The sequence below is a fragment of the Gymnoscopelus microlampas genome (genome assembly GCF_963454915.1).
Source record: "Gymnoscopelus microlampas genome assembly, chromosome: 3".
Classification (NCBI taxonomy): domain Eukaryota; kingdom Metazoa; phylum Chordata; class Actinopteri; order Myctophiformes; family Myctophidae; genus Gymnoscopelus; species Gymnoscopelus microlampas.
In genome coordinates this window covers 34,113,062-34,127,636 of record NC_139940.1, presented here as the reverse complement: position 1 = coordinate 34,127,636, position 14,575 = coordinate 34,113,062, and the positions used below count along the sequence as shown (strand labels likewise).

The following is a 14,575-nucleotide window of genomic DNA, read 5'->3' as shown; positions in this document are numbered from 1 at the left end:
CACAGAGTGAGGATGACAGGTAGCTCTTACATAATTCATAGCCAGCAGGACAAACATATGTTGCCATTTTGTGTTTGTGTTACGAATGTCTTAAACACCTCTTCAAATGGGCCTCCTGTGTATTTTGCCTCAAGGTGCCTGTAGCGAATGCAGTGGCTCCAGGCAAAACCCGTTTTCAGGTACATTAGCAGTGTGCCGAATGGTGTCCACTCTTCACAGCATGCCCTATTAAGATTTTCCCTAAGTTGCTGTTTACCAGTTGGAGTTAATATATTTTTTTCTTACTTTCGCCGTGCTCCTGATACTGAACTCAACCAGGATGTGTTTTTCATGTTCTAGCTTGAAAGAAAGCTAGAACATATACGGTATGTCCTGATGAAGATCTGATTGATGGACATGCTGACGACGCAATAAAAATACAGCATTTTTTCAGCATCCCCAGTGTGCAGACTATTCTCTTTTGTGCCAGCGTGAAAGAAAACCTGTGAATTGTTTGTATAAATCTGACGGTGACAATAGTAAACCACAGCATCCTGGGTGTTAATTCAACTTTGCGAATGCATATATGGACCCGTAATAGAACACATTTAAACATAACTGGTATTCAAAACCCCTCCATGTTATTACGTGTGATACGTGTAATAAAAGGTACAACTTCAAGATTAGTTACTAGTTGAGAACTGCTTTACCATCATCTTAACGAACTTGGTCACGTTTGCTTCTACAGTATATAGATAGTGGATAAAGAACACTTCATGAAACATTACTCTGTAACGTTTCATGAAGAAGCGCCTACTGTAGAGTTTCGCTGTTAAGCAAGGATATTTTTCACAGATTAAACCCACTTGTCAGCATGGAGAGTAGTGGTACTATCTCATACTAATATCCTCTCTGTGCCATGCATACATCTTCATCAGGTGAGAGTGGAGAGAAGGCTGAGATGAAGGGACATACAGAGCGAGCGAGATAGCAATAAGGAAGAGCCTTGGCTAAGAGCGGATTCAGACTATGGTCCCGAGTGCGCACCCCGGACCACTTGGGTTGGTGTGAACGTAGCGTATCGTTCCCTGGAACGGATCACCGTACCGTACCCGAGACCTCCTCCGGAGGTAGTCTCGGATCCGGATCATGCGTACTCGGGTACGGAACGATGCAATGTGAAGCCATCCGTACCAACAGAAGGAAGTGGACTTCTAATCATAGACTGTATATGCGTTATATATTTTTATGATGACACATTATTTTAGCTGGGTTATACCTTCTCATAGTTCTACTTGAATCTGTGACGTCACTGCTAAAATACCAAGGATGTATCAGTGACGTCATGATCATATTGATAATAACAGAGACGCGAGAGACGACGTTACATTTTGAGGTTTCAAAGACCAACGCACACACTGCTTTGGTCTTATAACTCAAGACAACGTCAGGAACACAGTCAAACTTTATTATTCACTTTGCACTCTGACAAGTGACTCTTCTTCTATGAATGACATTCTCTATCTCCCAAAGCCCCATAGTCAACAGCGCCCCCATGAGGCACATTACTGTTGAATTAAGTGTACTCGAGTACGGAAGAATTTTGGCCAATGTGAAAGCTGGCCAGCTGGGAGAGGCCAATCGTACTCGGGAACGGTTCGAATCAATCGGACCCAGTCTGAATCCGCCCTAAGAGGAATGTTTAGCTTCCATACACTGCCTGCGCACCAGAGGGTGAGATCGAGGCTGTTATCTGCTTCAAAAGAACACACACACACACACACACACACACACACACACACACACACACACACACACACACACACACACACACACACACACACACACACACACACACAAACACACATACGTGCACACCACAGACCCGGTGATCCAATCGGCCAAGTCCGTTCATTTGGTAGGAGAGAGATCAGATTACATTCAAGGGCATGTACACCCCGATATAATCAGGAGAAGTTAATTGGAAATATTCATGTGGGACAATTTTTTACATAATTCTCTTACGTTCATTGTCATAGGTTCTTAATCTTAGTAGATTTAATTATTATTCTTGTGATAAACAAAACCGTTGTCATTTGACATGCCATTCAGGAAAGGTCTTATAATTAAATTAAAGGTTGGAGCCTAGTAAGAGATAGTCTTGATAACGCTGTCTGAAAAGCATCATGATACATGACTTTATTTCAGCAGTGTTTAACTTGTTTTCTGCACCATTAGGGCCAGGTTTATAGTGCTCCTAACAAGGCTGACAATAGCCATGGTCAGAATGAACACATTTTAGTAGTTAAACCACCTGAAGGATGTTGTTTGTGCTAATGCTACCAAGCCTTGTCAACATTGTGACTTTCAGTCAGAGTGCTGACCACCATGTGAAGATCCAACAATTTAGAATGCACGATTACAGTTCAGTAAATATTGAGTTGATATAAAAAAATGTAGTGTTTCAATGTGACACAGTTAAGGATGCTTCTGAAATGGAGGAACATTCCCTAGCTATTTATTGGCCTTATACAAGCTCTAGCGAAGCTACCAAAGGTGCATGCATACAGAAGATTAATCATGTCTATGACTATTTAGGTGCCAAAATTATGAAAAATTGTACAGAGAGCAATTATATTACTCTTCATCGGCAAACGATCACATTAGATGCACTCTGTTTCTCCATCTCTCCAGTGCTGTTTGGTCAGTTTGTGGTGTTCCAAACATTGACCAGTGACGTGGTTGATATCTTCGATGGGCCCTCCACAGAGTCCCCCCTCCTTTCTTCCATATATGGATCCCACTCGGGTAAGACCAACATGCTACACTTGAAACACTTGAATCCCTATGTGTTTCGCTCTGACCTTTCATTTGGGGATACCAGCTCATAGGGAAGACCGGGTGTTGTTTTCAGCTCAGATTAACCCATCAAGACCTGAAGCCGATTCTAAAAATGTCTTCTAAATCCCAACAGTTTTTCATGTCAAAAATTATATTTATTTGTCCGCCGACCCCCATCTCAAAATATTTTGTTCCAGGGACCCCCAAAAGCAAAGAAAATGTGTGCCAATTTTCACGATCTTTCAAAAATAGCAGATCTACAATCTCATAGCGCGTCACTTCTATATCTGCTATTTTTGAATAGCCAAAGTATAAAATAATGGTTAAAGTGGTTAAAATATAGCTAAAATCTAAAATGACACGGATGCTTTCCCGGTTTTAATGGGTTAATTGAGTTGATCACAGCTGTTTGCAGCCGCAGTGTCATTCCCTGTTTGAATACAATGCATAAGAAGATTTTCCCAGGGGAAACTGAAATCCAAACAATGCTTTATGCTGTCAAGACATTTTTTCCCCTTGTCCTCTAATCATGATATAATGGAGTATAATAACGATACATAATGGGTTATGATTGCAAATGAATGAATTCCTCCGAGATGCCAATTAAAACAATGAAGCAAAACAAGTGTAAATTGTTTTTGTCGCACTCTACGTATACAATAGGTCTGGGCAGTTTCTAATGTAAAACATGTGCATTCCAGCTATAGCAGTACAGTGTTAAAGATGACAAAAATAATTGAGTAGATCAGATATTGCTAAAACAAGCTTTATCTGCTGTGGAATTTTCACTTGTCCAGAAACAGTGCATAATATACTCGCATCATATGATTTTTAACCTAAATCTTTTCTTCTGTGTATTTCTCCCACGAAATGCTGAAGTACGCCCATGACGTCAATCACATTGCTTTACGTCATCAGGTGTAGGCCGGATGACAAGAAACAACTTGATGCTCACATATATTTTGCAGGAGAAATACAAGACTTTTTTTCCCCCCCCACACATATGAACTCCCCCACACACATGAATCACAGCACAATGTGATTTAGGTTCAGAATCAACAAAATGTGCCTTTAATCTGCAGTTGCTAGCTTGGTATCATATTATACAGTATGCGTATTTTATGCATCATTCGATGACAATCGAATGAAAATAATGATATCCAAAACTGTAATTGTAAAATGGTATTCTCTTGTGCGTTCTCCAATTAGGTGAGACTCTCCCATTGAGTTCTGGAAACAAGATCACACTTAAGTTTACCACCATAGGACCAGAAACATCCAAAGGATATCACTTTGTTTATCAAGGTAACTTATTTTTCCTTTACTCTTTCTTGAATTTATATATACATATATATACACACGCACGCACGCACGCACGCGCACGCACGCACGTGCGCACACAGTATACAAAAAAAAAAAAAAACGTGGCCTCGCATTCATTACATAAAGGGCTGTTCAGCGGTGTGCTATTGACTGTGGTTGGGGATGGCTGAGCAGAACAGGGCAGAGCAGACCAGAGGGAAGGAGGCTATCCTGCCACAGTTGACTGGATTGACTGATGACCTGCGAGGATATTCAGAGGGGCTTAACCATTTCTCTCTGCCTCCTTCCTCTCCCTATATCTCTGCCTTTCTCTCTGCCTGCCTGCCTGTTAATTTCTCTCTCTCTGTCTTCAGCTGTGCCCAGGACTAGTGCCTCTCAGTGCAACTCAGTCCCTGAGCCTCGGTTCGGGAAGCGGCTGGGGAACGACTTTAGCATTGGCACGGTGGTGGTGTTTGAATGCAATCCAGGCTACACGCTGCATGGTTCCAGTGCCATCAGGTGCGAGGCCGTGCCCAACACCTTGGCCCAGTGGAACGGCACCGTGCCCACTTGTGTCGGTGAGTGACCTTATTCGGGTCCCTAGCCCCACACACACACACACACACGCACACGCACACGCACACGCACGCATGCATGCATGAATCCAAGAATGAAACAGGTTCATAAAGTTGACTTTTCCCCTGGTTCTTTACTTTTAGAATACTCAATACACTGCCTCCCAGTGTGAATATAAACTCTTGAAAGTGGTATGGATATACAGTAGCATGCATTAAATATGGTATTTATTTAAAGAGGTGGTGCCATGGTTTTGCACTTTTTCTGTTTTTCATGTTGAGGTTGATAGAACTTCATTAAGCCCCATGGTGGTGTTTTTATGGTGTTTTATGTCTTCTCTGACTATTTTGAGTTTCTACCTGGAGGCTGAAACCTTGAGGGTCAAACGTGCCAATAGAAAAACAGCCCTTTAGTGACATTCAAAGAGTCAAATTGTACCCTCCCCCTCATTATCATAACACAACAGGTGTGGGCATGAGGAGGAGGAGGGACTAGGACAGGTGGGTGGTGCTAAGGTGGTGGAGGAGGTGCTAAGGTGAGAACCAGGTACACTTAATGAACTGGAGGCGTGTCCACATAAAAACATAATTTTAACAATTTCTGTACACTTTTTTGACAAAAAATCTTCCTCCTAGTATAACCATAATACCTGATGATTATGTTTTAGGGGGGGAAAAAATCACTGAAAATCACGGCACCCCGCCTTTAAGGGGCAGGATCAGTCAGGAGTGCACATGCATAAATATACCCATATACATGCAAGCAGATTCACATGGGGATTCACCCGGCCATGCACCTGCAAACACATACATAAATAATTAAACATGAGGACCAGCATATACAGTATACAGTATACTGTACAGTACTTGCTCGTAAGCATGCATGCACGCACGCACACATGCACGCACACATGGATACAAGAATTAACCCTTGCATTGTGTTAGAAACATGCATCCACTCGTGGTGTTAGCGGGTCAAATTTGACCCGTGATTTAACTCAGCCCAAAATACAGTACTCAAAAAATATTTTCATTAATTTTTTTCTCCCACTTCATAGCTGACTTGTAATGCATTCATATCCATGTAAACACTTTTTAAAATTATTATTATTATTATTATGTTGGGTTAGGGTTAGGGTTTCATTTTTCAATACATGTTGTTTTCAATTGTAAACATGTTAAAATTCACTCATTACATTTCCTATAATGAAGACAATGGATAATGATGTTATCTAGCTATAATAGACTAACATTAGAACACACTTCCAAAAAAAAAAATAGTGACACCTGTAGTGTTACCGTATACCATAGAAAGTAAAAAGTAATTTGTTTTTCATAAACTCAAACTTTATTTTACTCCTGATAGAAAATGCTAATTGAGGACAAGTTTCTCTCACTCTCAAACATGTAAACATTGAATATTGACAATTTGGGGGGCATTGAGCCACACTTCTCTGCTGGGTCAAATTTGACCCGCTAACACCACAGGTGTCACTTTTTTTTAAGACCATCAGAATGAACTAAAATGGTGGTAATTAATTTTGTTGCGTTAAAATAGCTGTCTCTGAGGATATCATGAAGCCTTGTTCCAATAAAGAAATGTAAAGGGTACCTTTTACCTATTTAAACTTGAAAACGGGGAACAATGGAAGGGTTAAACAGGTTCATAAAGTTGACTTTTCTCCTGGTTCTTTACTTTTGGGATTCTCAACACACAGTAGGAATGTGAGTGTGACTATAAACTCGCGAGAGAGGTATAGACATGCATTAAATCTGATGCAGTATTTATTGAAGAAGCTGGTCTCTTGCCATGTAGTCTTTTGGCAAGCATTCATAGAAAGTGGCAGAAGTGCACACGCATACTGTAAATGTACTCATGTACATGCAAACAGATTCACAGGACGATTCCCCCGGCCACGCACCTACTGTATATACACATACACGCATACATCATTCAACGTTAGGACCAGAATGCATGCACACACACACACACACACACACACACACACACACACACACACACACACACACACACACACACACACACACACACACACACAGACACAGACACAGACACAGACATGCTACTGTATACTTAAGAGATTTATCAAGGTCAGGTGGTGCACCCAGCAGTATAAATGGCACCAGCCGGTGAACTCTGGTTGTTTCATGCCAGGGTTCACCTGGGTTCACAGGCAAGTGGAAGGGGAATAGCAGTGGAAGGGGAATAGCAGTGGCACGTGTGGTTTTCATTTCCAAACGGTGATTTTTATCTGGAGATTGAATCTGGCTGAAACATCTCTCCCAGCGGCAGTGTACTCGCCCAGAATAATGGATATAGTTTCATGGCAACTTCAACAAAAAAAAACACTATGCTCAATTACTCAGAGCTTCTTTATTGGAGATGATGGCAGCACGGCTGTGTTCCTGCCCGGTACCTGTGTTTAGAACTTACTTTCCTCGGCTCCTTGCCCAGGTATGATTGACCTGGCTCGTTACGCAACTCTTGTTCTGTTTTGTATGCTCAAATCAGGAGCTGTTGGATCACAATGGGCTTCATTGTGCAGTTGAGCCAGCAGCACAACGCATCATGGTTTAATTAGCCTCGCCTGAATGAACACATAATGTTTAGATGGCGCCCATCAAGTTTATGAGGAGGAAAAGATGCTAATAAGTACTAAGTAGTGGTCTGTTTTGTTTGTTGTGTTTATCTGTACGTTTCCAGATGTCCATATGAAAGTGTTTTTCCATGTACAGAATATGTACAGTGTACTATTTTATCTAATTTCTTCAGTTCACATGAATATGGTCAAAATCAAATCAAAATGACTAATGCCTAAGCATTGAATGGTATTTTTTGTCCTTTACTTAATGCCAAGGACACCTTTACAAAATAGGATTTACTTAAGTTATACACCGACAAATTTGTATTCATATAATTAACTCAAATTTCCCTGCAAATTGGACAGCATTGAAATATTCATTTGGGTGTCCTACTGTCCTTGGGTGAGCCCGACCATTTGAATTAGTATATTTATTGACTCAGCTGAATGCTTTTAGATTCATGGACTACCATGCTTCGTACTCATTATGATACAACACAGGCAGCCCACACAAAATAGTTAACTGTAAAATACCCAGAGGTATAACAATGTGCCTAACGTTCGTTTTTTAATAATAATTATTATAATAATAATACATACATACAATTTATATAGTGCTTTTCTGAGTACTCAAAGTCGCTTTACAAAACAGAAAACTAAATAAAAACAACTTTATTAGGAAAAAAATAGATTAAAAAGTTAAAAACTATAGAAATAAAAGTAAAAAGGGGGGTTACTGTAGGTAGGGAATGCGAGTCTGAGTCTGGTTTTGTCCTGGGGGTGTCAAGGAGGTTGGCATCACCCGACCCGAGGGAGTGGGAGGGGGCGTGGTGTTGGAGGAGTTCAGAAAGGTAGCGGGGTCCTACCAGCATCTTTTGGTAACTTCTCTATGGAAATTACATTTTCTGTCTCTCGGTTCATACTTCATTTGGAAATGGACACGGCAGAGTGCGCACAGGCATACAGTAAAAGAGAATTGCGGACCTTACAATTAAGCACATTTTGTCGGTCCACAGTATGTGCAGCGCTGCAGTTAGATGAACATAGATGTCAACCCTAATTAGTGTTTTCCACTAATGTTTTTACGGCCTGGCTCTGCAAGAGGCCAGCCGTCTATGAAAGTTTTTGTGTGTGTTTGTCTGTCTGTCTGTCTCTGTGTCTGTATGTCTGTGTGTCTGTGTGTCTGTGTGTCTGTGTGTCCGTGTCCGGAGCTAATCTCACAAACCGCTGGACCAATCAGCACCAAATGTATACGTCATAGATTATGTCATATTGACGACTGAGGTCACAGGCTGGCCACATAAAGTCTGAGATCCACATTGGAGCCACGTCGTTCCCATGTGGATCCTGAGATTCACATCATTTTACATTTTTAAAAGGTCAAGTTTTTAAAGGTTAAGTGGTTAAGGTCAACTACTGTACATGATGTTTTCTAAAGTCAATGAGTAATCATGTTAAATACTGATCTCAATATTGACCATAATAATCATGATTATGATTTTTGCCATAATCCAGCAGCCCTAGAAGGAAGGAGAAGACAACACACCAAAAGTAGAAAGTAAACCACACTGTCACTAATTATCTTCCTCCACATGAACAGTTTAGAAATGAATATGATATAGCCTCTAATTATTATAAAAACTAGACCATACCCGATGAAGGGCGCAGGCGAAAATAGTTGCAAAGTTGGGGTTAATGCACGTCCTGTGGCGCGCCCCGTGGTGGCGCCCCCCTATTTTTAAGTATTTTTACTGTTTTTCTCAACTTTTAGGTATTTTTAGTGTTTTTATCAATCTTTAAGTATTTGTACTTTGTTTTTCAACTTTGAAGTATTTTTACTAATTTTCAGTACTTTTAAGTATTTGTACTCATTTTCAGTACTGTGAAGTGTTTTTACTGAAGGTATTTGAGTATTCTCTCCGTCCCTCTCTCTCTCTCTCCATCTCCCTATTTTCACAACGCATCGCGAGACGTTGTGAGCTTGTAGATCAGCTATTTTCAGCCGACCAAACCTTAAACATCCGTGCGGTTTAGAATCTACCATTAGTTTTGGGATACGATGTATACAAAAGGGTAAACAGCGGAGCCTGGACGACGCATGCGCAGTTTGATCAAGAGTCCAACCACCACCCAACCACCACCACCACCGTGAGGTTACTAGAATTATAGGAGGATGGGGCATTTTTGCAACTAGCAATGCTGCATTTCAATTATTTAAACAATAAATCAGAAGTTACTCATAAGTTAAATACTTTCTTTATTATTTTAAAGTAAATGCTTTTACTTTCAGTTTTTGTTTGTTTGGAGAGTGTTAATAGTCGCCATGAAGGCAACATCCACAATATTTTATCCCATATATTATAGTCGATGGGAGTTGAATCTTTGGAAGGAAATGCTGCCTATCCTTTTTCCCCCTTTCATTCTGTTTTTCAGAAAGAGTATAAATTTGAGCATGTTCCTTTGAAATGGATGCTACAAGACATTCCCACACTCTGTCCCAATTAGACTTTCCTGCACCGTTATTAAGCAGTAGTGTGTGAGTCTCTTGGTGTAGCACTTTTCACAGGCATTCTTTGAGCTTTGTGACCTTGAAAAGTTGGCAAATGCAAAGCTTTGCCATTTAATTGGTCCAAGAAATGTTGAAGTGTGTCTTGATGTGGACTTGAGTTACACCATACTAATGGTGACAAATGGGAGATAATGGTGCCCATGTGTACTAATGTGTACTTATTACAGTTTATCTCATGCTGACAGTGATTCTCATGGTATCTAACAGAACAGACAAAAAACAACTTGGTTATTTTCACATTGTTGACTGAAAAATCTCAGTTATATTCTCTTTTAGACGTGTCCCGGAGAAAACAAGACGTGGAATAGAGTAAACAGTGTTTCCTAGTGAGTTTTGCTGTGAAAACATCTTGAATGCACATTGTGTAAATTATTAAACTAGCAAGTTGACATCTCGATCAAATGGCCTTTGATAGGAATCTGCTGTGACTGGCCTGTATAGTGTCAGTCACTTCCCTTTGGGGTTTTCCGGTGCATGCACTCGCCATGCCTGGCTACCTGCCGTAAATATGATATATGAGCCTGGCAAAGATTGAGATGGCTGGGTAGCATCCATCCTTTTATGACTGTCATGGACTCTAATCATGCTCAACCAATTACATTAACTTTTAGCTCATGGGACTCAAAGGAGCTGTTAAGTTAGCAGAGCAATTTCCCCCAGAATATTTTTGATCCATGCTGTAAAGCCAGTGGTATTCTTTTAGAAGAGTCTACACAGGAAACTTGAATCTAGTTTCTTAAGTATGTGTGAAAGACTAAAGCCTGATTTATAGTCGCACACAGAAATGAGCAGATCTGCAAGCTAACAACGCATTGTGAGCTTGTAGATCGGCTATTTTTGGTGCGCGACACGATGCCGCAACCATGTATTCATCCGGCGTAATGGTCAAGCAGAATTCATAAGGGAACGTGATCACTTAAGAACCACATTGGCCACCTTGCTGTTATCACAATCATCGTAACCTATTTCTCACAATGATAACGTTGTTGTGATAACAACATCAATAACATGGTCCGTTTTTGTCCGTCTTCATGCATCGATCTCGTATTGAACGCACTACATACGACATGCAGCGGTTGAAGATGACTTCACCATGGAAGTGATTATACGAGAGGGTGATTACTCCATTATGTGATTGCTGCGAGGTATATAGGGCTCATTTTCTCTAATGCTTCGCTTGGAAGGAGGGGAATGAACAAGTCATTTTGGCGTGACTCTCAGCATGCGTGGGAGGGTGGATCTCACCTGTAAAATATTGATGAGTTTGAAATTGAGTTGAACTAGATGACTTGAAGGATTTGATATTTCTTCTTCTCTTTCGAAAGTGAAATCTTTTGCACTCGCTCTCTCTCTCTCTCTCTCTCTCCCTCCCTCTCTCCCTCTCTCCATTTTGTTGCTTTGAGATGCTGTGATGCTTGTCTGCATCCTGGTCGATGGATGTTGGAAAATGCAGCTATTGTAATTGACCAGTACAGGCTGAAATCCTTGTCTTTGAGAGATAGTGTCTGGCCATGGGCTGAGGGGACACAAATATGTCCAACATCTCAAGGACAACCTCTTGTTTGATCGACAGCCTTTTCATGCTCCTGCTGTACAGATTTTCTATACAATGGCTATAAGCTAAGTAACCTTGCGCATCAGATATCAGCTTTACCAGACAACAATTAAATAATAAAGGATGTTGATTTCTCCCGGAACTGGCAGCAGTGGTGGACAAAGCCCTTTAAAAAGAAATAGGGCTTAAGTGGTTAATTCATAATGTACTTTTTCCCGTCCTTGAAATGTGGAGTCAAAAGTACAACATTTGTCTTTGAAATCTAGAGGAGTAAAAGTATCCCCCAAAAAAATTAAATTACAAAAAATGTACAATACTCAAGTAAATGTGCAGTACTCCGTTACTGTCCACCACTGACTGGCAGCTACATCCCTAAAACATTGAGGGGACAGTTGTTTCCTGTCTCTGGAGTCTTAAGGAGAGGGAGTGAAGAGTAAGTGGGTTTCAAAGTCAGTGGGCTCGATTGTAAAACTTTACATCACTGCACTTCTTAGCATATCTGTCATGTAACGAATGTTAAAATACGCTGGCTGGCTTAACAGATGTTCAACAAAATACACACCATCTGGTGACAGCATAACAATGGACTTCAACAGAGCAGGGAGAGTATGACGGAAGGAAATACATTTCAACACTGCTCCTTTTCTCCTCAAAAGTGCTGGAGGCTTTGCTTGATGCCCACACCAGCAGTCCAACAATCTCTGCTCATTTGAATAATCTGGGTTCGATTAAAAAACGAAAGCTCACGCGATGTTGTTGTGAGCTTGTAGATCTGATTTTTTATTTTTTCATTTATAAAGTGAAAGTTTTTGGAAATGTTGGAATAAAGAAAAAAGGACAATATGGACAAAAGTTTTTATTCAAATACCGTTTTTAAATGGTGATATTATCAAACATAACAGATGTATAGAGGTCCAGGTGGCACTAAACCTTGTGGGCACCTCAATGTTAAATTGGCAGGTTTCTTTTCTAAAATGTAAAAAAACAAACATAAATGTATGCTTTGGAAAATGAAATCATGTAAAGTATACATGATTTTGAAATGCACGGTACATCATTATGAGACCTAAATTTACTGTTCAACTTCTTCCAAAATGGCTGGCTATATCCACAGATTTTGTAGCAATTTGTAAAAAAAAATAATTAAAAAATATATATTATATTTATTTGGCCCCTCATTTGTAAAATAAATGTAGATATAAAAATAAAATGAATTCATTAAAAAGACTGGTGCCCAGTGTTCTCAGGGGCCCACTGTTACCTATCAGACTGTCTACATTTCCCAAAAGGAAATGCATGTATTTAATTCAGTCTACCAGATGGAGGGATAAAACATATCCCCACCGGTGATATAAATGAATGACCAGCAAATCGAACCCGGCTAATACTTAATCTACATGTCCTTGGCCAGAGAAGGCTTTCCTCTGTGATTTGTAACATTTAGAGATCTAACCCTTGAGGTCTGTACACACCAGGAGCATTTATTTCGTGTGAGTAATTCACATTAATTTAAATTGCTGTTAATATCATGAGTACACTGTATATACCAGTACACATGAGAACGTGAATATTCTTTTTCAAAACAAGGTAGATTTTTCACCTTGAATAAAATCCTCCACCTTTATGAATGAGGCATCACCAAATTAATAGTTGTGTGTGAATGTGAAATATTTGCTGAAGCATTTTTGCTGCGTTTATTCATAACGCTCCCAGTGTTCCCAGAACCTTTAGACTTAAGTACCATGCAATGTGTAGCTGTCTGGTTGATACTCAGGTGAATGGATAAAAGGAAGTGTTTATACTGTTTTGAACTTTTTCTTCATTACTAGGCCCATATATTACTTAAAGGGCAAGACCACTTTGGTAGAGGTGAGGGTTGTGTAGTTACCTTGCCATGATGTAACTCCAATGGTTACATCGATTGATTAGAAATTGATAATTCAAAATATGCTCCCCATTGACTTACATTGTACGGTAAAGCAGCTCTCAAAGTCACTCTTTTAGCACATAAACGAACGCAAACAAAGTTGATTCAGACAATATAGAACATCACAAAACCCAGTACTGTTTATTTTTTTTAATAAAAATGTTAACCTCCTGTTGATTTTGCTATTTTTATTAGAAAGAAAACCCGGACTGGATCTCTGGATCCGGATCTTCAAATAGTAAAATCAACAGGAAGTTGTAATTTTTATTTAAAAAAAAAACAGTACTGGGTTTTGTCTGTGTTGGTTGAAATGAAAGACAGTATGAGGCAGGAAATTAAAGAACACTAGACCATACCCATCCGCGGAAATGAGCACCCAAAGTGTGTCATGGTCCGCTTGTTTCACAGATGGTCCGCTTGTTTCACGGATGTGGCAACACCGGCACTTGTTTCACGCACATGATTTGGCAACCCGGTAGCCAGTGAACACAAAAAACGCTAATAAACAGCTGACATTTGGGGAAAGCGAAAAACGTACTTCGGTGTTCCGTGCACATGGTAATGGTCAGTGGCTGTGTGCAAATTCAGATCAATTGCTCAAGCCACTGAGGAGAACCGGGCAGAAGAGATTTTGCGGACGCACGCACACAGCACGCACAGAGCTTTGTAGAATTATAGGATGATAAGGCATGATGGGATGGCAGCCAATAGGAATGGTGACTAAAAGTGACATCTATATTTTGATGTGAAAGACATCAGCACGTAGGGTGGGAAACATCCTCAGGTGATTGAGAATTCCAATGCAGGACACGATCAGACTGTCAGCTAGAGTAGTGGATCTCAAACATTTCATCCACGGCACCCCTGAATTACATTTACTTTACAGCACCTTACATTTATGTCAAATATGTAAATCTTTCCCCCTAAGATACAATGTCAGGAGGAGGAAAACTTGAGAATATATATTTTTCCATTCGGACAGATTGAAAATAACTTTAATACTTGCCGTTTAAAGACGGCGTGCCGTGATTTTCAGTGATTCCCCCCCCCCCCCCTAAAACATAATCATCAGGTATTATGGTTATACTAGGAGGAAGATTTTTTTCAAAAAAGTGTACAGAAATTGTTAAAATTATGTTTTTATGTGGACACGCCTCCAGTTCATTAAGTATACCTGGTTCTCACCTTAGCACCTCCTCCACCACCTTGGCACCACCCACCTGT

At 40.2% G+C, this 14,575-nt stretch overlaps 1 protein-coding gene across 1 annotated transcript in view; it reads left to right on the top strand.

The window, feature by feature from the left end:
* Positions 1–14,575, top strand: part of LOC311039730 (CUB and sushi domain-containing protein 3-like) — a gene marked incomplete at its 5' end in the record, with an annotated part of 373,258 nt that overhangs the window by 205,170 nt on the left and 153,513 nt on the right. Inside the window, 3 exons of the mRNA XM_084049684.1 lie at positions 2,674–2,787; positions 4,030–4,125; positions 4,497–4,700. Of these exons, the coding sequence (XP_083905810.1) occupies positions 2,674–2,787; positions 4,030–4,125; positions 4,497–4,700 (414 nt within the window). The remainder of the gene's footprint in view (positions 1–2,673; positions 2,788–4,029; positions 4,126–4,496; positions 4,701–14,575) is intronic.